General features: G+C 47.7%; 7 protein-coding genes across 7 annotated transcripts; 3 read left to right on the top strand and 4 right to left on the bottom strand.

The window, feature by feature from the left end:
• Positions 1–11: 11 nt before the first annotated feature.
• Positions 12–1,529, bottom strand: LY89DRAFT_768241 (uncharacterized protein; the record flags this gene model as incomplete). The annotated part of the gene is made up of 2 exons (XM_018221777.1): positions 12–830; positions 943–1,529. 2 exons carry the CDS (start codon positions 1,527–1,529, stop codon positions 53–55), a joined length of 1,365 nt encoding a protein of 454 aa, XP_018076332.1. The 3' UTR covers positions 12–52.
• Positions 1,530–2,618: 1,089 nt separating this feature from the next.
• On the bottom strand, positions 2,619–3,619 carry LY89DRAFT_778322 (uncharacterized protein; the record flags this gene model as incomplete). The annotated part of the gene is made up of 2 exons (XM_018222200.1): positions 2,619–3,022; positions 3,169–3,619. The coding sequence occupies 2 exons, from the start codon at positions 3,617–3,619 to the stop codon at positions 2,619–2,621; spliced, it is 855 nt and encodes a 284-aa protein (XP_018076333.1).
• A 621-nt stretch (positions 3,620–4,240) lies between these two features.
• LY89DRAFT_694405 (uncharacterized protein) lies at positions 4,241–5,379 on the bottom strand (the record flags this gene model as incomplete). Its single annotated transcript, XM_018216703.1, has 3 exons — positions 4,241–5,074; positions 5,127–5,270; positions 5,320–5,379. 3 exons carry the CDS (start codon positions 5,377–5,379, stop codon positions 4,241–4,243), a joined length of 1,038 nt encoding a protein of 345 aa, XP_018076334.1.
• Positions 5,380–6,922: 1,543 nt separating this feature from the next.
• LY89DRAFT_390534 (uncharacterized protein) lies at positions 6,923–9,153 on the top strand. The gene is made up of 5 exons (XM_018207187.1): positions 6,923–7,657; positions 7,818–7,919; positions 7,969–8,616; positions 8,669–8,801; positions 8,862–9,153. The coding sequence occupies exons 1-5, from the start codon at positions 7,274–7,276 to the stop codon at positions 9,056–9,058; spliced, it is 1,464 nt and encodes a 487-aa protein (XP_018076335.1). The 5' UTR covers positions 6,923–7,273; the 3' UTR covers positions 9,059–9,153.
• A 4,393-nt stretch (positions 9,154–13,546) lies between these two features.
• LY89DRAFT_681332 (YjeF N-terminal domain-like protein) lies at positions 13,547–16,156 on the top strand. Its single transcript, XM_018214263.1, has 3 exons — positions 13,547–13,884; positions 13,947–15,016; positions 15,065–16,156. Exons 1-3 carry the CDS (start codon positions 13,767–13,769, stop codon positions 15,953–15,955), a joined length of 2,079 nt encoding a protein of 692 aa, XP_018076336.1. The 5' UTR covers positions 13,547–13,766; the 3' UTR covers positions 15,956–16,156.
• Positions 16,157–16,461: 305 nt separating this feature from the next.
• On the top strand, positions 16,462–17,946 carry LY89DRAFT_778327 (uncharacterized protein). Its single transcript, XM_018222201.1, has 3 exons — positions 16,462–16,813; positions 16,897–17,369; positions 17,426–17,946. Exons 1-3 carry the CDS (start codon positions 16,586–16,588, stop codon positions 17,829–17,831), a joined length of 1,107 nt encoding a protein of 368 aa, XP_018076337.1. The 5' UTR covers positions 16,462–16,585; the 3' UTR covers positions 17,832–17,946.
• Positions 17,947–18,332: 386 nt separating this feature from the next.
• On the bottom strand, positions 18,333–20,368 carry LY89DRAFT_681333 (glycoside hydrolase). The gene is made up of 3 exons (XM_018214264.1): positions 20,137–20,368; positions 18,940–20,076; positions 18,333–18,884 (listed from the first exon to the last, which is right to left on the bottom strand). The coding sequence occupies exons 2-3, from the start codon at positions 19,900–19,902 to the stop codon at positions 18,465–18,467; spliced, it is 1,383 nt and encodes a 460-aa protein (XP_018076338.1). The 5' UTR covers positions 19,903–20,076; positions 20,137–20,368; the 3' UTR covers positions 18,333–18,464.
• Between the last annotated feature and the right edge of the window lie 742 nt (positions 20,369–21,110).

The following is a 21,110-nucleotide window of genomic DNA, read 5'->3' on the forward strand; positions in this document are numbered from 1 at the left end:
TTATTGTCATCCTTACGTTTACTATGCGTGCCAGTTCTTCCTCAGTCTTTATTCAGAATCTTCGGCGCCAACCCAACTTGTCGAGGATATAAGTAGGTACACTCCCATCATCAATGCCACGCAACTGAACTCTTTTGGCTAGATATTCAACCACTACAGTGGTGAGATTTCCGGCCTTACCAAGAAATTTTTCTTCTTCTGCCATGTCCACCACAGGCTTGAAGTCCACACTGAGGGCGGCTCTGAGTTCTTGTCCTCCAAAAATTGAATCGGGATCGGGCTTGCTGGGTCCAACATTCAGCAGAACTCGTTGGCACTGTTGATTGTCCATCCTGACGAGGGTACCATTGATTCGCAACTCTCCTCCCCAGTGCCTGTGCCAAATACGAAGCCAACGATTCAGCCATTGTGTTCCTCTTAAACGCCATGGTGCTGCGTTTCGGTTGTCGGTTTTGAGTTCTGGTGGAATATCTATTATCATCTTTCTCTTGACCTTCGCCAAGGGCCCATTTCTCGCAATGAGAGAGCCAAAAGCTGCTACGACCCCTCCCACACAAGCAAAAGCACTCAATATCTCGGTTTCGAATGGAACATCAAGTTCGACAATTGCAGGAGCTTGGTGGCAAATGATATCTAGCCACATGTCGTCTTCAGGGCAGCGGCTTGAGTTGTTGCGGAGAGTGACCGATTGCAAGTTCTTGCAGTTTTTCAAGAGCTGGAATATTCTATACGCAAATTTTGCATGTCGATGGGAATCCATGATCGATAGTTCGACTTCTGCGTGTTTGAGGCGGTCCGTGAGGCCAGCGAATGGATTGCCCCTTGTCAGGCTGTTATCGAGTTCTATGCTTTTTGTATAGCTATTATCAAAGACCAGTCAGTGAATTCGATACCGAAACGCAACAGCCAAGATACTATTGATTTCAGTGCAGGATTACTTACAACGAGTAGTGCATATGTTGCCATTTTTCCGCAGTGAAGGCAAATGTATACCTATCCCAGAACCACTCAGTGTATGCATACATCTGCTTGCATGTATAGAGGATAGCAGGATAGATTCGATCATCCTCAGAATATGTCCGCTGCTTTGTTTGCTGCGGATCATGACAATAAACCCTGTATTTGACATTGATAGATGGATCATGGGGATTTCTTGGGTTAGAAAGAAGTGTGACGAGAGTTGCAGGTGGCAAAAGATAGCCCAAGATCTCGTCAAACAATTCTGCAGGTAGGCTGAAGAGACTGCATCCGGATTGTTGGGAAGGTGGTGTTGTTGTGAGCCTCTGAAGAGACCCCTCGCTAGAAGGAGAATAGGCAACTTGATGTGTCTCCATTGCTGCTAAGCGAGGGAGAAAGGGGTAGCTTTGTTGTTCTGATTGAGGTCGCATCTTGAGATTTTTTGCAGCACTTTGATGTATCCGAATGCCTTCTATGCTCGAGAGTATGTGTGGTAGGAAGAGGAAGTGTTCCAAGTCCTTGAACTGGATTTTGTGGTGCGATTTCGATCTGGACTGAGCTACGGACCACATAGTCACGTGGTCACGATTCTTATGTTAACTGAGAACAGCCAAGGCCAACTCGTTTCCTGTTCCAGATTAGAGAAGATGGAAGAAGCTTACATTGAGACAAGTAGGTAGGTTTGCTCTAAACAGTCCTCAAGCTTGGGCTTCGAACTGAAAAACCACCTTAGACTACCGCATTAATTGGCTTCGAGATATCTTATGAACGAATTTTTCCACCCAGCTGTCTGGAAAAGACCTCCAATTGGCTGGCAGCCCCATATCTTGTATGACCGTATCCTCTATTCCAAAATAATATCATGGAAACCAATCAATGTAGCAAGTCCAAGTTCTCCATGTTAACGATTCTCTGCAGATTGATGCCAATTCTAGCCATGAAACTGAGAACAGATATCAGAACTAGGATTCCATATCAAACATGCTTTCAAACTCTAAAATACTTCAACGAATATTGAATGCTTGACTCAAGATTACTGCATTTCGCTTGTACTGCAAAGTCCCGCTCACAGCGCAGATTCCGCTAATCGCGCATTTTGCGCAAAACGCGCGGACAGCGCAATTCGCGCAGATAGCGTAAGTCGAGCTTGTTACAGTAATAAAGGGAAGTACCTCAGAACTCTTAATCACACGGCTTCGAAAGGCGGGGAGGTTGTTCTTGATATCACTGAATAGGTTTTTACGCCGTACATGTATTGTATCGTGGAGAAAACAGTTGGTTGCCAATCACTAAGGAGAGGTCTTGCTACTCAAGTTGAAGTACGCACACTAATTACATCCTAGTAATTCTGGTTTTTGGCTTTTCTCCTTTGTTAAGCCTACAGATTATTAGTATGAGTTTGATTGTCCAGAGTCTTTATACGTTCTGCCACTTAGCAGTGTTGGGGGAGGGCATTGTTTTAGGGGTTGTTCACTTGAAGAAAGGAGGAGCATGCTTGCCGAGTTCATTGTCTGAGCCCTGGGAGAAACAATATTAGACTTTGGACCTGCTTCCCGAGTTTAAGGTCTGACTGCGGAAAAATGTACTAGACTTTCCAAGACGTGCCTATGATTTGCAATGTCTGAACTCCTCAAAATGTCCTAGATCTTCAGCTCCTCATCTCAAAATAACAACGAATTCATGCTTTTGTCCGCTCCCTCACTCAATAACGAACTTCCCTCATTAACCCAAACCCTCATCTCCCACCAGCACTTATGCACCTCACACCAAAACCTCTCTACCCCATCCCCCACACCCTGTAACAGCACCCCATTAAACCCTACTTTCCTCAACCACTCCTTCGCTTCTTCCAATGTGATCTCTGCCCAACGCCTTCCCAAAACTCTACTATTCGCGTTTAGCACCGTATCCTTTCCTCTGAGTTCCTCGCACGCGGCAAAGTATCGAGTAAGATCGTGACGTAAGGTGAGGGAGGCTGGGCTTTGGTCGTTGATGGAGGTGGGGTGGGCGCATTTGAGTTCGAGCATGGCGAAGAATATGTTGGAGTGGCCGATGAGGATGCCTCCTAGGTATTGCGTCAGCTTGAACAGAGTGTAGGTGGGTTTGGATGCTAAGAGATTGACTCGGCTGTTATATCTTGGCTTTTCCATAGCTGCTAGGTGAGAAGCTCCTAGCCAGAAGAATGGCATTCTAGCATGAGAACTTGCTTACCTGGCTCCGACGGGGAGTCTGATGGGACCTTGATGTAGTCTGAATCTTCAGGATAGGGGTTAGGGGTGCGAAAAGTCGCGGTTGGAAGCTTCGGTAGAGGCCAGGGTCTATAAGGTGAGTCGTCATGGCGTGGAGGAACATAGCTATCTGACCATGACGGAGCTGTCAACATTTGTGACCACATGGTGGAAGAAGAGTATGGAGAGGCTAGCTTATAGGCAGATGACGGGCGGGTCTGATCGAGTATTGCAGGAGGAGCAGATGGAGCTGGCTTGGGAGCAGAGATTGCCGTTGGATTGGTGATGACGAATAGGACGAAAGACGTGATGAGGGGTCCGGGAGAGATTGGCTCTTTCAAGGGATTGTGTGTTGCATTGGCATTAATGATGCTGTGTAGGTGTTGAATGGTGTGCGGAATAGCTGCTTGGCAGCAGAATGGATTTGGAGGCATGGTTCTTGCTGAGGCTATTGTTTCTCAATATCATTGGCAGTGTTAGTCCCTAATTTTCTGCTCCAAGATTGATGCCTATATACCAGATAAGATGAGGGCATGATTAGAGTTTGCTAGAGAAGACAGCGTGCTTAAAGAGGTAGTTATGTATGAAGGATAATCTCCAATGCCAGAGTACTGATATTGAAAGAAGATGAAATGAAGGCTAAAAATAACATAAAATGATATGGTAGTTCATGATGTCCGCATCTGGTGTTTGATAGAAAAGCTGCTTAGCCACCCCTTTGCTACCGGAATGTTTCCACCTAGTTAGATGTTCATGTAGGCTTCTTCAAGATTTGAAAGCTTTATTTCGTGCTGCAACTTCCTTCACTAAAGACATGCTCAAAGACTCCAGAGAAAGTCAAACAAACACTAGATGCAGTGAACTGTGTATAACCAAAAAAAGAGCAATCTCCTTGACGCAATTTGCTAGATGCCAGCGACTTCCGGTCTAACTTACACTCAAAAGAGAATGAAGATAATCCGGTAATGGGTGTTGTCAAAGATCTTCGTGCATTCAATTCTCTACGTATCTGCGGAGATAAATCAACGATTCTCGATGCCAAACATACTATACATCTATTCAAGGCCGAAGAAAGCATTGTCGAACTCCCCATGTTCCATGTCTCCTCCACCTAAATTGTTGGTCTCGTCAACAAAGAACATATCATCAAATACGCTGTCGCCAGCACCGGCCATGTCGAGGTCCAGATCCAGATCCATGCTGTCCCCGCCAGGATTTCCTAAGGAGGCGAATGGATCATCGTTAGGTTTGTTGGCATCATTTGAATTGTTGTTATTGGTGTTGGTATCTGCAGATGTATTCAGATCTGGCATGTTGAAGTCTTGTGTAGAGCTCCCGAAATTGGCAAGATCAAAATCGTTGTTTTGATTATTCTGTGATTGATCGTTTCCTTCGGTATTGGTATTTGTAAGGAAGTCCATGATGCCGAAGTCAAGGGCAGAGTCGCCGGCATTGTTGTCATCGGGCCCGAATAACGAGTCAATGGACGAGTTCTGAAGCTCCGCTGTCGCCGGACCTGGCCCATCTACTGCCCCGTCGGTGTCTATTCCAAGGCCTATAGGCTTAGAGTCTGCCCCATTTGCATTCCCGGAGCTTGGCGGAGTCAGATTCTGTCCCTTCATATCGTTTGTAGCTTCCGATGTCTCCTGCTTGAGGGTATCCTCAGACAGCACTGCCTCCTTCTCTGGGCTTTCGACTAGTCTGGGCTCTGCTTTGATTGGCGTAGATGTATCCTGTGTGGTGTCCGCAGGTGTAGAAGATGTGCCATTCATATCTGCCTCCATGGCCTGTGGTTCCGGTTCCTCGATGATGGGTTCTGGGTTTTCCAACGCCAGTCGTTTCGATCGTAGCTCTTCATAGTCTCTGAAGATCACTGCTTTCGCGCGTAACTATTCACTTATGAGATTTAACTTCGAAACCAAACGATGGGGATTATCTCACAATCTCGCACTCAATGTCATCGAGGGCCTGGTGGAAGTTGTCTGTAGTGCTTGGTACCATGGCGCGCAAGCGAGTGGTCGCGGCGGTCGAAGGACGTCCATTCTCTTTCTGAGCACTTCGCAGAGCTTTGCCAGTCTCTATGAGCTACCAAATATCAGTAAAAAGTCCAAGATGGGTGATTGATTTTCTTCACAATCGCGTTGATCATGCTCTGGAGCACATCCAAGGGATTCTTGGGCCGTGGTTGCGACATGTTGAATTGATGGCCGGGTAGGGATTTTCGTCGGGTATGTCGTCCTCGGGTATGTCGTCGGGTAAGTAGAGTGAAGATAAAATATCTCTGCCGGCTTCGAAATTCACAGAATTGAGGTTCCACGCTCAACGGGGAAGGAAGAGCAGTGCAAGGCTTCAGCCTCTTGACGTTGGTGTTCACAATGTCCGTGCTGTGCGGGACCTCACCCTGTCCGACGCTACTCTAGAAAGGAAAGTCTATTTTGGACGCGAACTTTCTGACCTAGCAAACGTTGGAGTTAGACTTCCGAACCGACTGGAAGCTGGAGAACTGAGTCAAAAGGTATGTATGATTACTGCGATGAGGTGAATCATAGGAGACATCAATTACTGTTACTAAATTTGGACATCGTACAAACTTCACAGTCGTGCACCGCTGCAGCTGTTCACATGCAGGCAGTACGAACTAGGAAGTTCTCTCATGTCGTATCTTATCGAGAGTATCACAACGTTTTCCCCAGCTGAAAGTTCAATTACAAAGCTTCAAGGTATTCCCTGTTATTTCATAAAGCCCTCTGCTGCCACGTCCGAATTCATCAAGCCTCGAAAAGAAGTAATCTCCCCAGAACTCCGTCATGGAAATCATTCATGCGAGCACCCCGGGAAACGATGCGCGAGAGGGGACCGTTCATCTCATCGCAACGTGCATGAAAAGTCTAGCGTGAAGGACATGGCGCCTATCTCTAGTTTGGGAGTCTTAGCTAGGTATGATGTGAGAGCAGGGCACGATAGTAAAAGGGCATACATATGACAAGACTATTGTTCTGTATTGGCGTCTTTGACCTCTTCAACACGTCTCAAAAGTACAGGACGGCCTCCCAATTGGCGGCCAGTTCGGATGCAGAAATCCTGCCGTACAGAAGCAGGGCGGCCCGAGAATTGAGTGAGCCTCTCCGTACATAATAATTGCTTCTTTGCCTCATACCGTATCACAACACTAGAAACGGCACACCCATCCACCAGCTTCAAGAGATATCAAGTCTGCACTTGCGGTAGCATTAATATATACAAATGGATAGCTGTGATTAAGAACCATCTTCAAAACAAAGTGCAACTCTCGCAATCCAACCCGATCATCACCAGATATTGCCTCTTCAAATTCGCTCGCGCAGGGTCCAACCATCGTCCTCCAGCGCCCGCGCAGCTGCGCTAGAGCCGAACCAGCAGCACCGCAGCCCTCTCACCATCGCCAACGAGAAACTTCCTCACGATATCTTCCTCTTCTTTCTTCCTCTACCTCCACCTCCCCCTCCGAGCGAGAAATAATATTCTGCGTTTCTTATCATCACCAGGCGTCTGGAATTTCGAGCGGTTTTTTCCCTCTCTTTTCCTCTCGTCCTCTTTCGTGTGATTCCTTTCTTCCATTCAAATTTACATCAGTCATCACCCGTCCTCTCGTCAATCCTCACTCGTCGTCGCCTTCTTCCTCTTTCACAAGTCTTCTCGTCGTCGTCGGCTCCCGTCCCTCTTCGTTGTCGTACCCATCTCGTCTTCCTGCGGATAGGTACATTTGTCGCGTCGTCCTCTCTCAAAGCAGCGCCTGGGCTCTTCTATACGCGGTTTTCTCATCGTCGACCCGTTCACCTTTCCTCATCGAACCATTTTCGCGCTGTCGTCTAATCGATTTCTCGAGTTTGAGCTCGCACTTCTTATCGTTCGAGTCATACGAGACTACCCCAAGCATCGAAGCAACATAAAGCATTGAGCTCTGCCTTCTTGTCCTCTTTACCATCTCGATTTTTTCGATCATCGTCGGCGTTCTGAACGAGTTGCTCTGCGGCTCAATTTTTCGCAAATCGCACAGCCTTCCAGCTCAACTTCAGTCTCATCTTTCTTGAATAGTCGAATTTCCTACGATGTCTGATAACGGTCCCCCTCCTTCTAGCGCTCAGCTCCCGCCACCACCGCAGACCACTGCTGGTGCGCCGGGCTACGAAAACGGTCATAACGGTCAAACGAATCCTCATATGCCCCCACCACCTCTTCCTCCGGTTATCATCCCACAGAACACCAATCCGATCCCGACGGCCATCACATCACCAATGGGCGAGAATGGAGGCATGATGTCGCCTGATAGCGCTGGTGGATTTGTGCGCCGTGCTGCACCTGAGCCGAATAAGCGTGCTTTGTATGTTGGAGGTCTTGATCCCAGAGTCACAGAAGATGTGCTCCGTCAAATCTTCGAAACTACTGGTCATGTCCAAAATGTCAAAATCATTCCTGACAAGAATGTAGGTGCTGTCAGTATCAACTTTATCTGTGTCAAATCCTTGAGAATTCTAGCACCTAAGGCTGCGTCAAATTCTCTTTCTAGAGGGATTTCACACAAGTTCACCTTTACTTTTCCAAACTTTTTTTTGTTGCCCCACAAATTTTTCAGCATACTAATCGCGGTACCAGTTTCAGTCGAAGGGATTCAACTACGGTTTTGTTGAATACGACGACCCAGGAGCGGCTGAACGAGCCATGCAAACCCTCAACGGCAGACGCGTTCACCAAGCGGTGAGTAACACCCTCCTTTGTGTCTTGATTTCGCTGACCTTCGATCTAGGAAATCCGTGTCAACTGGGCGTATCAATCAAACACCTCCAACAAGGAAGATACCTCCAACCACTTCCATATTTTCGTCGGCGATCTGTCCAACGAGGTCAACGATGAAGTCCTCCTCCAAGCTTTCTCCGCTTTTGGCTCCGTCTCCGAAGCACGCGTCATGTGGGACATGAAGACCGGTCGGTCCAGAGGTTATGGCTTTGTCGCTTTCCGTGAACGACAGGATGCAGAAAAGGCACTGAGTTCCATGGATGGTGAATGGCTTGGGTCGCGTGCAATTCGTTGCAACTGGGCCAATCAAAAGGGACAACCGTCGATCTCTCAGCAACAAGCTATGTCTGCTATGGGCATGACTCCTACAACCCCATTCGGCCATCACCACTTCCCCACCCATGGTGTTCAGAGCTACGACATGATCGTCCAACAAACTCCCCAATGGCAAACCACGTGCTATGTTGGCAACCTGACCCCTTACACCACTCAGAATGACCTCGTTCCCCTCTTCCAAAACTTCGGATATGTCGTCGAGACTCGCTTCCAAGCTGATCGAGGATTCGCCTTCGTTAAGATGGACACCCATGAAAATGCAGCCATGGCTATCTGTCAGTTAAGCGGCTACAACGTCAATGGACGCCCTCTCAAGTGCAGTGTACGTTTCCCTAACCCTAATAGTTTGATCAGACCACTAACATTTTTTTCAGTGGGGTAAGGATAAGGCGCCTACTTCGGCCGGAGGAGCCTTCGATGGATCTCAGCAAGGTTACAGCCCACAAGGCGGTGCGACTCCTGGAGGTTACCCAGGAACTCCCGCCGCTTACTTCCCTCAATATGGTGGTATGCCTCAACAACAAGGCCCTCAGTCAGCCGGACCGATGGCTAACCAGCAGTCTCCAGGCCAGTTCCCTGGTCAGCAAGGTGGATATGGTGGACCGCCAGCCCAATCCCCTGGTCAATATGCAGGTCAACAAATGGGCTATGGAGGTTCTGCCAGCGCTGGAGGATATGGTCGTGGTGCACCCACACCTACTGCCCAATGGAGTGCACCAGCAGCCCAAAGCTTTGGAGGTGCTTTCAATGGTTACCAAGGCTAGACGTAAATTTCTGACAGTTCTTGCAAACTATGTCAGGGTGTTTGATGGTATGAGTTTCTATGGTTTCGCAGGGATTGGGATATCAAATCTGGCAGCGGTCTTTTCTATTCTGCATCTGTTCTTCTTGTCCTGGCCCTTCACTTCGGCTAGGCCGTTCAGCATGCTTGCATAGGACGATTTCATTTCAAGATGCGCTTATTCACAATTTCTCTGTTCATTACTGTTGGGAAGGTGATTCTTCGTCGACAAAAAGTTGTTTTTCTAGGTTATCGTCGACTTTGGATCTTGTTCGGCATTCTGATTCTGGCTTCTCATTCGCCTCTCGTACTCATGAGTCCACGAATCTACTATCAGCGACTACCCAGTTCTTTCCGTCTCACTGCTTGGTCATTGTTGTCGTATCGAGGTGGGCGGTAGTTACATAAGTAAGAATGTAGTCTGAAAGACTGTAATGACAATATGACTTGTGTGTAAATATTTCCACCGTGACCTCTAGATGTTGAATGACTTTTGCTCCCAATCCTGGCGCCGACCTATCAGTGGTGATGACCATTTGCCTTGATTACATAATACAGTAATCAATTCACTAGCGTGTTTTCATGCGTCGCGCTTTCCACGCGAAGTCATCCAACTTGTACCTTTGAACCAAACCGAAGACAAAATCCATTACCGTTGCGACGCTTGATGGATTGACCACAATTCTCAAGCATCTTTCAGACCAAGTGTATGCCGCCTGGCTTGAGGTCTTCTGTGGCGTTCACCCTTACTTCGCGGGGACTACAGCCGCATTTCCGACTGCCACAGCGACCCCTTATCTCGTCAAGTTTCTATGTACACGATCTTAGAAACCGATACTCGTCCATTGCAGACGCGATGTTAGGACGAGCCGCGAAGTCCTTTGAGACTTCGAATCCGAAGAACGAATTGGCAAAACAACTTTTCCCCTCGAGCAGTCCAGCTCAGAATGCGAAAATCGACGAACAATTCAAGAAAGCACGCCAATCATCACAGTCAATTGGTGGATTTACTGGCTATACCAATGCTGCGAATCCTCTCCGCCCTAAATCCCCTAACATCAGACCGAACTCAAAACGAAGCACCACCAGTTCTGTTATGCAAAGTACAGCTCATAGCGTTCCATCCATCTTCAGCAAACAAGACTCCTTTCAGAATACCCCAGATACTATAGATCTCACGCAAGAAGATGCTGTTCGTACGAAGCAGCTCCCAGTGGACTTCGACTTGGACGATTTCGAAGACGATGCAGATATTGACCTCGACATCGACTACGAACTACCTATGTCTATGGCGCCTCCTCCAAATCCGAGCCAACATAAGACGGCAGGTCCTTCGCCATCTCCATATTCGTTACCACAACACAAGCGTTCTATACACCCACCTTCTTCACAAAATCTACCAAGCAGCGCGCAAACTTGGTCGTCTTCCTCACCGTCACATAAGTTGCATCCAACAGTCGTCGCGAAGAAAAGAAGTTCTGAGGAGCTAGCAGAGGAGGCTGGAAGTACATCAGCCGGTCGAGAGCCTGCCCAACAGAAGAAGAGAAGAACTCTACCTTGGATACAAGCAAATGCCGAAAGGGATCAAATTGCTGCTATGGAGGAGGATGAAGCCGATGAGATGGCAGCCATAACATCATCGACCTCGCCAGTTACTTGCGTTAAATGTAGGAAAACCGGGCACTCTGGGGCCAATTGTCCTGTCTACTCAAAAAAGGGCTCAATGTTCAATTTCACGCCACTTCCGAAAGACAAGAAAGACAAGCAAATGCCATGGAATAATACTGGCAGTGCTGTTGCGGAAGAGAAGAAGAAGTTCAAGCAAAAATCCAAAAAAGCTGTTGAGCAGGGAATTCGTGATGCAGCAGACGGTCATCATAAGTCGAAGGTTACTATGGCTGCCATCACATTGAGTCAAGAACAGCAGAGGGTCCTCGATCTAGTTGTTGGACAACAGAAGAGTGTATTCTTCACCGGATCTGCAGGTACAGGCAAGTCGGTCCTGATGAGGGCAATCATTGCCGAACTGAGGAAGAAGCACATTCGGGAGCCTGATCGTGTGGCGGTCACCGCTTCTACAGGCTTGGCTGCTTGTAATATCGGTGGCCAAACTTTGCACAGTTTTGGAGGTATCGGACTTGGAAAGGAGGATGTCCCGGCTCTGGTCAAAAAGATCAAACGAAATCAGAAGGCCAAAAACCGCTGGCTTCGAACTAAGATTCTGGTTATTGATGAAATCTCGATGGTGGATGGTGATCTGTTCGATAAGTTGGAAGGCATTGCACGAGCAATGCGGAACAATGGCCGACCATTCGGTGGAATCCAGCTTGTAATCACGGGTGACTTCTTCCAACTTCCCCCGGTGCCTGATCAGGACAACAAGAGCAGAGGAGCTAAGTTTGCCTTTGATGCTGGCACTTGGGCCACAGCGATACATCATACTATTGGCCTGACCGAAGTATTCCGTCAAAAAGATCCCGGTAAGTTGTGATCATAGCTTTCCACACTACCAATGCTTATTGGTACAGTTTTTGCAAACATGCTTAATGAGATGCGACTTGGGAAAATCACCGACGAGACTGTCGCCGCATTCAAGAAGTTAAGCAGGCCTATTCAGTCTCGGGATGCTGTAGTTGCTACCGAGTTGTAAGTGTTCTCTGTTGTTCACGATGACAAAAGCTCACGTGATTGTAGATTTCCAACAAGGAACGAAGTCGAGAGCTCCAATGCTTACAGAATGCGAGACCTTCATGGAAAGGCGTACAGATATGAAGCTCGAGACGGCGGAAACATGACGGACGAGACAATGCGTGACAAATTACTTTCAAACATGATGGCACCGAAGACTCTCGAACTCAAAAAAGGTGCGCAAGTCATGCTCATCAAGAACATGGACGATGGGCTGGTCAATGGTTCTCTTGGCAAAGTTATAGCCTTCATGACAGAGAAGAATTTCGAGATCTACGAGAACCATCCGGAGGCTATGGATGAGGACGTCCTTACGGAGGATCTAAGCGAAGATGGCCGCGATGCCAGAGCCACAATTGCCAAGAGGGAAGCAGCCTCCGAGTTAGGCCAGCTGTATCCACTTGTACACTTCCCCATGGCAGATGGCTCGTATAGAACCCTGTTAGTACAGCACGAAGAATGGAAGGTGGAGCTTCCTAGCGGAGAAATACAAGCCTCCCGGTCGCAACTACCTCTTATCCTGGCATGGGCACTATCCATCCATAAAGCTCAAGGTCAAACTCTCGAGCGTGTTAAAATTGACCTGAAGAAGGTATTCGAGAAAGGCCAAGCATATGTTGCACTCAGTCGTGCTACAAGCCAGGCTGGACTCGAAGTTCGCAACTTCGATAAGAACAAGGTCATGGCTCATCCGAGAGTAGCAGAGTTCTACAACAGCTTGTACAGTGTCAACAAGGCGTTAGAGCACCCGACAGTTGCGAAGCCTCCGCCGCCTAAGAAGGCAAAATCATATGAGGAGGAGTTCACAAAGGGAAAGATGTCTCGGGACTTCGACTTCGACGAGGAAGAAAGCGTCATGGCGGCTTACGGTTGAATGCCTGTTTGTGAAAGCTTGGGTTAGGGTCAGGATTATATCACGAAAGTATTGCTTCGATATTCTGAGAGTATATCATAGCTTCTCTTGGCCTTGCTAGAGTGTGCTTATATGTACAGAAAGTCAAGCAAGTCGTGTTGGTTGAAAGATTACCACCTGCATCCTTATGCTCGGGAGATGTCATACTTAGAGATATCGATGTGATGAATTGGAGCTGGCGTCTAGGACTGTAGTGGGAATTATATATGGCAGACTGCTCACTGCTTCTTTAGACAAAGTGCACTGAAGATAAAGAAATGAACAACCCAAACAATCAAAAATGGTTGATTAGTAAGTGATGTGTAATCTTAACAATACATTGATTTATTACCCAGTTTGACCTGCTTTAGTTATTCCATGTTTACGAATTAAATAAAGTTGCTCACTTGTTCTCACATATTCTTATCGCTTCGATGGTACCGTCCTAGATCTCACAGTTTGGTACTTTACAGAGTTTTTCTTCAAGAGTATCGATTGCACACAGCATGTCCGATGCTATCCCTAGAAATGCAAATGTTCTAAGCATTCTGGAACAATTTACAACCAACTGAGTAAGGGTTTCCTGGGTTGTGGAACGTTGGAGTATCAAACAGCACCGCGGAAATGTGACCCGAAAGTCTCAGTAAACGCTCAGTTTGCAAATAATTCACGCCTTGATATGAACGAATGACAGGTTTGTCAGGAAACATATCATGCCCTTTTTGACAATACAGTGTTAGTCTTTATACGTCTATCAAAGCATGACTCGACTGTCTGAGATGTTCAACTAAAGATGAGGTGAAGTTACACAGCAAGTGCTCTAGTACTGCCTATCGATAAGCAGACGAGCTAGGAACAAGCGGCCCGCCGTCATCCCGAAAATATACTTTTGTCTCACCCACGCGACTTCACAGGAACAAAAACCGATATCCAGCACAGAAATTCCACAACTGACCGATCTCGTTCGTAACCCTTCTTCTCCTCTCCTCAAACTTGGGCGCAACCCTTGCCTGCATAGCCCTCAGGTGTTCTACGAAAGTAGTCCTCTCTTGCGCTCTCCAGAAACGCTCCTAGGATCCTGAGAGGTGGAACACAAGACACGGTAGCAGAGATGTCGAACGCGTTCATTGGGCTCACCATGCTGGTGACGCTCAGTTCTCCACCTGGCGCCCAATTAAGAGGAGTCGTCAGTGGCATTGAACCTGGCAAAAGTCTGACTTTGCGGAATGGTATGCCCTTTTCAACTTATCTTTCCCTCGATTTCAAGGTCCATTGTCCTGACCTTCAACAGTAACTTGCCCTGCGAACGGAAAGTATGTCCCAGAATTCACGATCAATGCCGCCGAAATCGTTGAATTGATTGAAGCTCGCAACGAGAACACAGCTCCTAGTGCTACCGTGAAAGCTCAAAAAACTATCCCTGTCGCTCCTGCTGAGAGGAAGACTTTCGAAGATCCTGCCATTCTGAGTGTAGGAAAGCGACCAACACCGAACCAGAATTTGAGGCCGAACATACCTGCGCAATGGAACTCTGCTGCTATGGAGAGGACAGACTCGGCACGAACTGCGACGGGTAGGGAGAAGGATGCGACGAGAGACATTACTCCAGCTGCGACTCTGGTAGAACCCATGCAGAAGGTTCATATCAAGGAGGAAGTAGACGACGGACTGGTCTTGGAGGAACTTGATGCTGCACAACCAGAACCTGAGGTTTCGCCCGAGCCTGAGTTACAACCAGTCAAAGCACGGAGGACCCGTAGACGAAAAGGTCGCAAGAATGATGAAGGTAGTCATGATCCGGCTTCAGCACCAACGAAAGAGACCACTAGATCTAAGGGATGGAGACAAACACCTTTGCTGGAACCAGTGGACTCTTTCCAACCGTTTGCTACTTTGAAGAAGAACCAAAAGGGCAAGATGCGAAAGGAGATGAGTGGATGGGCGACTGAGGACGCTACTGATGTCCAGGAGATGGGAGACTTCGACTTTGAAAACAACTTGGCGAAGTTTGATAAGAGGACTGTCTTTAACCAGATCCAAGCTGAGGATAGTGTGGCCGACGAGGATCGATTAGTTGCTCATAATAGATTACCAAAGGCCAAACCAGGTACATCTGGTGGAAAGAATTTACACTACACCGAAAACGTCCTCGATGCAGCAAATGGAAATGGAAAGGCGAAGGGTGGTTCTTACAAGAGCGAGGCTGATAGTGATGAGATTGAGGAGAGGGCAAGTCAGAGAGGCTCTGGAAGTGGTCGACATTCCCGTCGAGCTGAAAGCAAGCTATCTACGAGTCGAAGACCTGTTTCTCGCAAGGGTAGCGCTGGCATGCAACCGTTGCAGCCAGCCAGGACGCTCTCTGTAAGTCGCAAGAGGACTGTCAACACTGGCTTTACTAATACAGTAAAGATGCCGACCAACGCCAAGGCTTTGTTCTACCTTGTTCCGTCGGATAGACGTTGCGAGCCAATCTCGTCTCTACAAATGCTCAATCTAGAGAACATTGCCGACAACGAGCTTGGTTTGTCAGAGGACATGATGACTGAGAACGCCGCTCGTGGTATTGCTGAGGTCGCTTTGTCTGCTTTACATACTCGCACTGACGGCTTGAATGTTGGAAACAATGTGGTCATCCCAACAGTCGTTGTTTTCGCAGGAAATAACAAAAGTGGTCTCCGAGCCGTCGCAGCAGCCAGACATCTCCGAAATCACGGTGCTAGTGTTGTGGTCTGTGTCCTTGGCTTGGAACGCGAATCGGAGCTTTTGGTAGGCCTTAGACGTCAAATCAAGGTCTTCCGTAGCTTCGGAGGCAAGGCGGTCACGAAGTCAGAGCTTCTTGAATTCATCAAGAATCTTGCTTCACCCGTTGAGCTTGTCATCGATGGCCTTCTCGGTCTTACCATTTCATTCGAGGAGCTCAGAACAGGAGATCAAGCAACAGCTTACGAGCTCATTGCATGGGCCAACCGAAGTAAGGCGGAAGTGCTTGCGATTGATGTTCCTACTGGCATTGATCCGACAACTGGAAAGGTCAGCATCATCGATGGAAGACAACTCTACATCCATGCCAATTATGTTGTGGCTATGGCTGCACCGAAGAAAGGTCTGCTGGAGGCGATGGCTCTTGGTGAAGGAATCGGAGACGAGGACGCAATTGGCAAGGGCCGAGAATGGCAACTCTACGTCGCTGATCTCGGTCTTGGTGCTTCCGTCTGGAAGAAAGCCGGCACGAGAGTCAGGAGAGGAGTCGAATTCGAGGGAAGTTGGGTTCTGGGCATGAGATTTGAGAGCGCGGAGTGAACGAGGGACAACAAAAGCTTATGAAGGTCGAATTGTATTTTTTGCTGAAACTTAGCATGGCGTTAGTGGCTACACTTTACGAAGGGCGGGAAAGCTGGTCGGAAAATCAGCTTCAGATATGGTTTAGCAAGGCGCATTACGATGGCTGGGGGTTATAGCTTTACTGCTATGGTATTCTTTTTTAACGTCAATCACTTTACAAGACCTCCTGTTTGTCTTCATGTGCGTGTGATATTGATTACAATCGAGATTGGACGGAATTAGCTAAGTTAGCTCTGTGTATAGCCTGTCCTCGGCTTACTTGGGGTAACATCTGTCATATGCTCCTATTCGCTATGGTCGAACATGCAGCACAAATGAGTCAAAATATTCAGCTTGTGTGAAGATGAAGTTAGCTTTGAAGCGGCAGGTATATCCCTCAAAGCGGCATGACTCACTCTCCTGCACCATCTCGGATACTTGGCATAACCTACTTACCCGATCTGGAAATCACACTTCTCAATCCACACGACGTCTTATATCTGCACCTTTCATCCCTCTTTCGTTTCCTTCAAGTTCAATTGTGAACGGTCAGACTTCCGCTAGTTTCTTCAAATTGTCTGTAGACACTCTTCTTTGTTTCTTTCGACAATGGCTACAGAAACTCCGGATGAGATAGCGACGAAAGTTCAAGCGAGTCTTGAAAACGGCCCGTTCGCTTGTTCAAGCCTGGTCAAATTAACTGGCGGGACGGCGAACTTCGTGTATAGAGGCACATTGAAAACGAAATTGGAAGATGGGACTGAGACGGTGGTTGTCAAGCATACGGAGGGGTATGTGGCTTCGAGTCCGGGGTTCAAGTTGACTGATAGTCGATGTGTAAGTTTACTTGGACTTTTCTTGCTTTTCATACTCGCTTGGCTATGTTTGAAAGTTTGATATTGATATTGATGACCATACAGGAATACGAGCGCACGATCTTGACGGATCTGCATTCCTTCCCCACTCTCGTCCATGCTGGGATTGAGGTTCAGACTCCGCATCTCTATCACTTTGACAAGGATACAAACACGCAAGTGTACAGCGATCTCCCGTCATCTCTCGATCTCAAGACTTATGTCCTGACTCATGCTGCTTCTGTCACGAAGCTTCAGTGTGAGCGGTTAGGTTATGCATTGGGAGCTTGGTGTAAGGCTTTTCACGTCTGGGGTAATAGCGAAGAGCGTAGAGAAGTGAGGGAGGAGATGAAGGGCAATAAAGCTATGAGAGATCTGAAGTTTGTGATCAATTATCAGAGGTTGATTGCTTCCATCGAGAGCTTTCCCGAGATACTCGAGGAAAAGAGAGACTTATTTGAAGATGTTGCACAGAGTGTGACGAAGGAGCTGAATGAGAAGGAGGGAGACCTGATTCATGGTGATTTTTGGAGTGGGAAGTATGTTCATTTTTCTATTCTCACTTCTACCAAACCTTACATACTGAGATGACCAGCGTCCTTCTTCCTTCTGGCCCGATTCCGGAGTCGTCTGATAAGCAACTGAAAGTCTTTGTGATTGACTGGGAGATGTCGCAACTCTCAATCCCAGCTTTTGATCTCGGGCAAATGATAGCCGAGCTGTACGAGTTGAAACACTTCAAAAACTACGATGCCGGGGTTTGGCTGATAGAGTCTTTCATCAAAGGATACGGAGAGATGGATGAGGAGATGAAGTGGAAGACGATCATTCATACTGGTGCTCATCTGATCTGTTGGGGAACTAGAGTTGCTGGGTGGGGGAGCAAGGAGCAGCAAGAGGATGTGGTGAGGGTGGGAAAGCAGTGGATCATCAATGGATGGGAAAGGAAGAAGGATGCGTTTGAGGGCATGGTATTAGGGAGATTATTCAATGAGAATTAACGAGGAAGAAGTTTATTATAAATCTGCAGGAGTATACTTGACCCATCTCAACTCGCCTCGCTTAACAAACGAGAAGCTCAAAACAACAGCAGCAATAAAACGCAAGGCTTTCCCCAAAACCATGCCACAACTTCAAAAGGAAAAGTAAAGAGTAAAAAGTACAAGTGAAAAAGTACTTCCGAGTGACAAAACTCTACGTTGACGCCAGGGTCCTTAAGCCTGTACGCAAACAAGTTCACAGACCGAACAGCAGAATGCCAATGCCCCATTCCTGTTTCCATTTCTGGAAAGCAGTGACTCTAAAACCCTCATGTTGCGCTTGAATAAGAGAAAGCTGTCATAGGGAAATCACCTGTCTCAGTCTGGGGATGACCGACGGCAGATGCCACCTCGAAATTTTTTTTGGTGGCGAAAAAAATGCGTTTAAAACTATGCAGGAGTTTGGCTAGGATGGAATTGAAGTGACGAGGCTGAGGTCACGTCGTGTGGAAACTATATTGATGATGAACGTGTGCTTTTGGTGCACCGGAAATTTGTTGTTCCGAGAAAGTAAAGTTATGTACAAGAATCCAACAGTCAACAATCCAGATGTTGACTTTCTCTCTTCCACTCCACGTTTCTTCCACCTCCTCTTTAGATATACTTGGTGAGAATATCGATATATGGTACATAAGCTGTCCCACTGGGCGGCTCCATAGAGTAAATGTAGTCTCCCCACCATGGTCCACCTCCCCACCACAGAGCACCCATCCAGACATCAGAAGCGGCTGCCAATGCATCCAGCATTCCGGTGACAGCTGTCTCACAATCCGAGTTCGCTCCTCCAGCGAATTCTCCAATGATACCCTTCTTGCCGTTCTCTTGGAGCCAGCTAGTGGCGGCAGCGATACGTTCAGCGCCGATAGTGGTAGAGACACAGGTGGCGGATGTGCCAGATCCGTCTGAGTCTAGGTATTGATGCATTTCATACACGATCTTGTCAGAGGGGTCGGTGAGGTTCGCCATTGCTACGCTGTTACCGGATGATACCCAAGTCCAGGCACCTGTGTAGGACTAGGGGGATAATGTTAGTATGAAGAGAGTATTGAAAGGGGTGGATGGAACATACAGTGCCTTCGACGAAGATATACTGAGTGGTGGCACCAGCTGCTCGGACACCATCGATACAGGCTTGGTTCAGATCCGCAACGACGGTATTGGAAGGTTCGTCGTGAAACTCGTTATTGCAGTCGAAGATCACATTGTCGTTGGTTGCAAACTCAGTAGCGACGTTGGTCCAGAAAGTCTGGAAGTCGGAGGTAGAAGTGAAGATCGTGCCGTCGTATCGTCCGAAGTTATGAGGATCAACAATGGCGTGTCCACCGGCAGTAGTGATGAATTCAACGGTCGTCTTCAAGGCTGCGAGGTAGGTGGCGTCGAGGGATGCAGTCATGGTTCCTTGGGCAAGACGTTCCATGAGGAAAGGAATGCGGAAGATGTTCATTCCCTTATCCATAAGGATTTGGATGGCAGAGGTATTGGGCCAGGTGTAGTCTGTGCCCAGTGTTCCTGGGATGTCTGTGCTTCCAAACTCTGCTCCGGATTCGTTCACACCAAGGAATTCGAGAGCTCCAGTACTGGCGGATGAGGATGCGCTGGATGATACTGAGGCCGAGCTGGTGTCTGCGATGGCGCTTGATGAGGAGGCAACAACACCTTCTGCCGAGCTTGAGCTGACTGGAGTTGATGATGCCACAATAGCGGCAACACTGCTTGCTGAGGTCTGGACGGGGACTGAGACAATAGTACTGCTTGAAGCTTCAACTATGGAAACAGGACTGCTCGAGCTTTCAATGGTAGGAAGACTAGTAGCAATGACGATACTGCTTGCTGAAATGGAGGCGGAGGTTGTAAGAGGCACGGCTGTAGTATGAGAATGTGTTCCATGTGTGAAGGTATGGGGTGCTTCGGAGTGACTGGTGAAATCCTCATTATCGCACTCATCATAAGGATCAAATGCTTCTTCTCTGATGGGAGCTGCAAGGACTGCCGCTGCTCCAGCAGCGACCAGGATAGAAGTTGAAAAGCGCATGGCGCAACGAATGAGCGTATAGAAAGAAATGTAAAGAGTGACTGATGCTTGAGAGAAAAGTTGAGAAGTGGAAGAGAGAAGCTTTATGAGTAGACCAAGGACCTATGTTGACCCACTTGAAGTCACATAGATTGGAGATTCGTGGACCCAGCTGCGGGGTGATGTATTTCGTTCCTTCATTTGAGCATGTTAGGTCTCGCCAACCCTAGAACATGAGAGAACGAGGAAACGTACATGGTTTAGATGATGAGGGCCAAGCCCTCGGGTCCTTACAGATGATTTTCCTGGGTCTGGCGATCAGAAACAAATTGCATCGAATGATAAATGCGGCAGCCAGTGTTTGGGGCAACGGAAATTTGGTACGGCTCACTCCCATTCAATGTACTTGAAACATCGTGATTCGGGCGCCGGCCCATTCCCAATTGAAATATCGCACCAACCGGACAGCTGCCATGCGTTTGAAGGATCATATCAGAAATTATATGAGGAGGAGATCGCGAACTGAAATTAATGATTGTATGGGGTCGGTTTATCTTCCGAGGGGTGTGATCTTAGAAAGAATTAGGCCAGAGAGAATGTGCCTCGCTTCTACCACTCCTTCAAGGTCTCCTTCCATTTCAACTTCTTTCTCGCTAGGCTTGGATCTTACATCGAGTTCAAGCTCTTAAGGACAGATTTCAGGGGGCCAGAAACGTCTTTGTGCGCTCAGCAACAGAACCATAATAGATTACATTATACACAGAGATTTGTGCAAGGCACTTTTGAGCAGGAGGGGCTTTCCTCTCTCCCCCGAGAGTTGCCTGACAAGCGATGTTCTGCCTGGTACGAGCCAAGCAATTGCGTGTGGCTGACAGTTCTGTTTTTAGTATTCAGCCTCATCGCTATCCTATGTTTCTGCGAAGTCTCGTACTGAAGCGCGAGGCTGAGTGAGAGGCAGATATCATCAATCTCTTGCTACCGTATGTCAAAGTTGCACATACAGTAATGTCTTCACCTTTAGTCCGCAAATTTATCCTCCTGTTATCTCTCGAATAGGAGTCATCTCATACGAGCTCCAGAAATTGTCTAGGTTCTGGGAAGTATTCTTTTCTTGTCAAGCGGTGGAAGGTAGCTGGGCACCACGGCCGTCGAGATGCGGCACATCAAGCTTTACAAGTGCCACCTCGCATTTCTGCTTACAGAAAGCCATTGTCAGTGGGATTATACCC

This window comes from Mollisia scopiformis, assembly GCF_001500285.1.
Source record: "Mollisia scopiformis unplaced genomic scaffold LY89scaffold_4, whole genome shotgun sequence".
Taxonomy (NCBI): Eukaryota; Fungi; Ascomycota; class Leotiomycetes; order Helotiales; family Mollisiaceae; genus Mollisia; species Mollisia scopiformis.

Bases quoted from the DNA above. Each gene is read 5' to 3' on its own strand.
- LY89DRAFT_681333 (XM_018214264.1), bottom strand. From the start codon at position 19,902: ATGCGCTTTTCAACTTCTATCCTGGTCGCTGCTGGAGCAGCGGCAGTC. The intron at 18,885-18,939 runs GTATGTTCCATC...TTATCCCCCTAG, and splicing joins ATATCTTCGTCGAAGGCACT to TCCTACACAGGTGCCTGGAC.
- LY89DRAFT_681332 (XM_018214263.1), top strand. From the start codon at position 13,767: ATGTCGAACGCGTTCATTGGGCTCACCATGCTGGTGACGCTCAGTTCT. The intron at 13,885-13,946 runs GTATGCCCTTTT...GACCTTCAACAG, and splicing joins AAGTCTGACTTTGCGGAATG to TAACTTGCCCTGCGAACGGA. The intron at 15,017-15,064 runs GTAAGTCGCAAG...AATACAGTAAAG, and splicing joins AGCCAGCCAGGACGCTCTCT to ATGCCGACCAACGCCAAGGC.
- LY89DRAFT_390534 (XM_018207187.1), top strand. From the start codon at position 7,274: ATGTCTGATAACGGTCCCCCTCCTTCTAGCGCTCAGCTCCCGCCACCA. The intron at 7,920-7,968 runs GTGAGTAACACC...CCTTCGATCTAG, and splicing joins GCAGACGCGTTCACCAAGCG to GAAATCCGTGTCAACTGGGC. The intron at 8,617-8,668 runs GTACGTTTCCCT...CATTTTTTTCAG, and splicing joins GACGCCCTCTCAAGTGCAGT to TGGGGTAAGGATAAGGCGCC.
- LY89DRAFT_778327 (XM_018222201.1), top strand. From the start codon at position 16,586: ATGGCTACAGAAACTCCGGATGAGATAGCGACGAAAGTTCAAGCGAGT. The intron at 16,814-16,896 runs GTAAGTTTACTT...ATGACCATACAG, and splicing joins AGTTGACTGATAGTCGATGT to GAATACGAGCGCACGATCTT. The intron at 17,370-17,425 runs GTATGTTCATTT...TGAGATGACCAG, and splicing joins GGTGATTTTTGGAGTGGGAA to CGTCCTTCTTCCTTCTGGCC.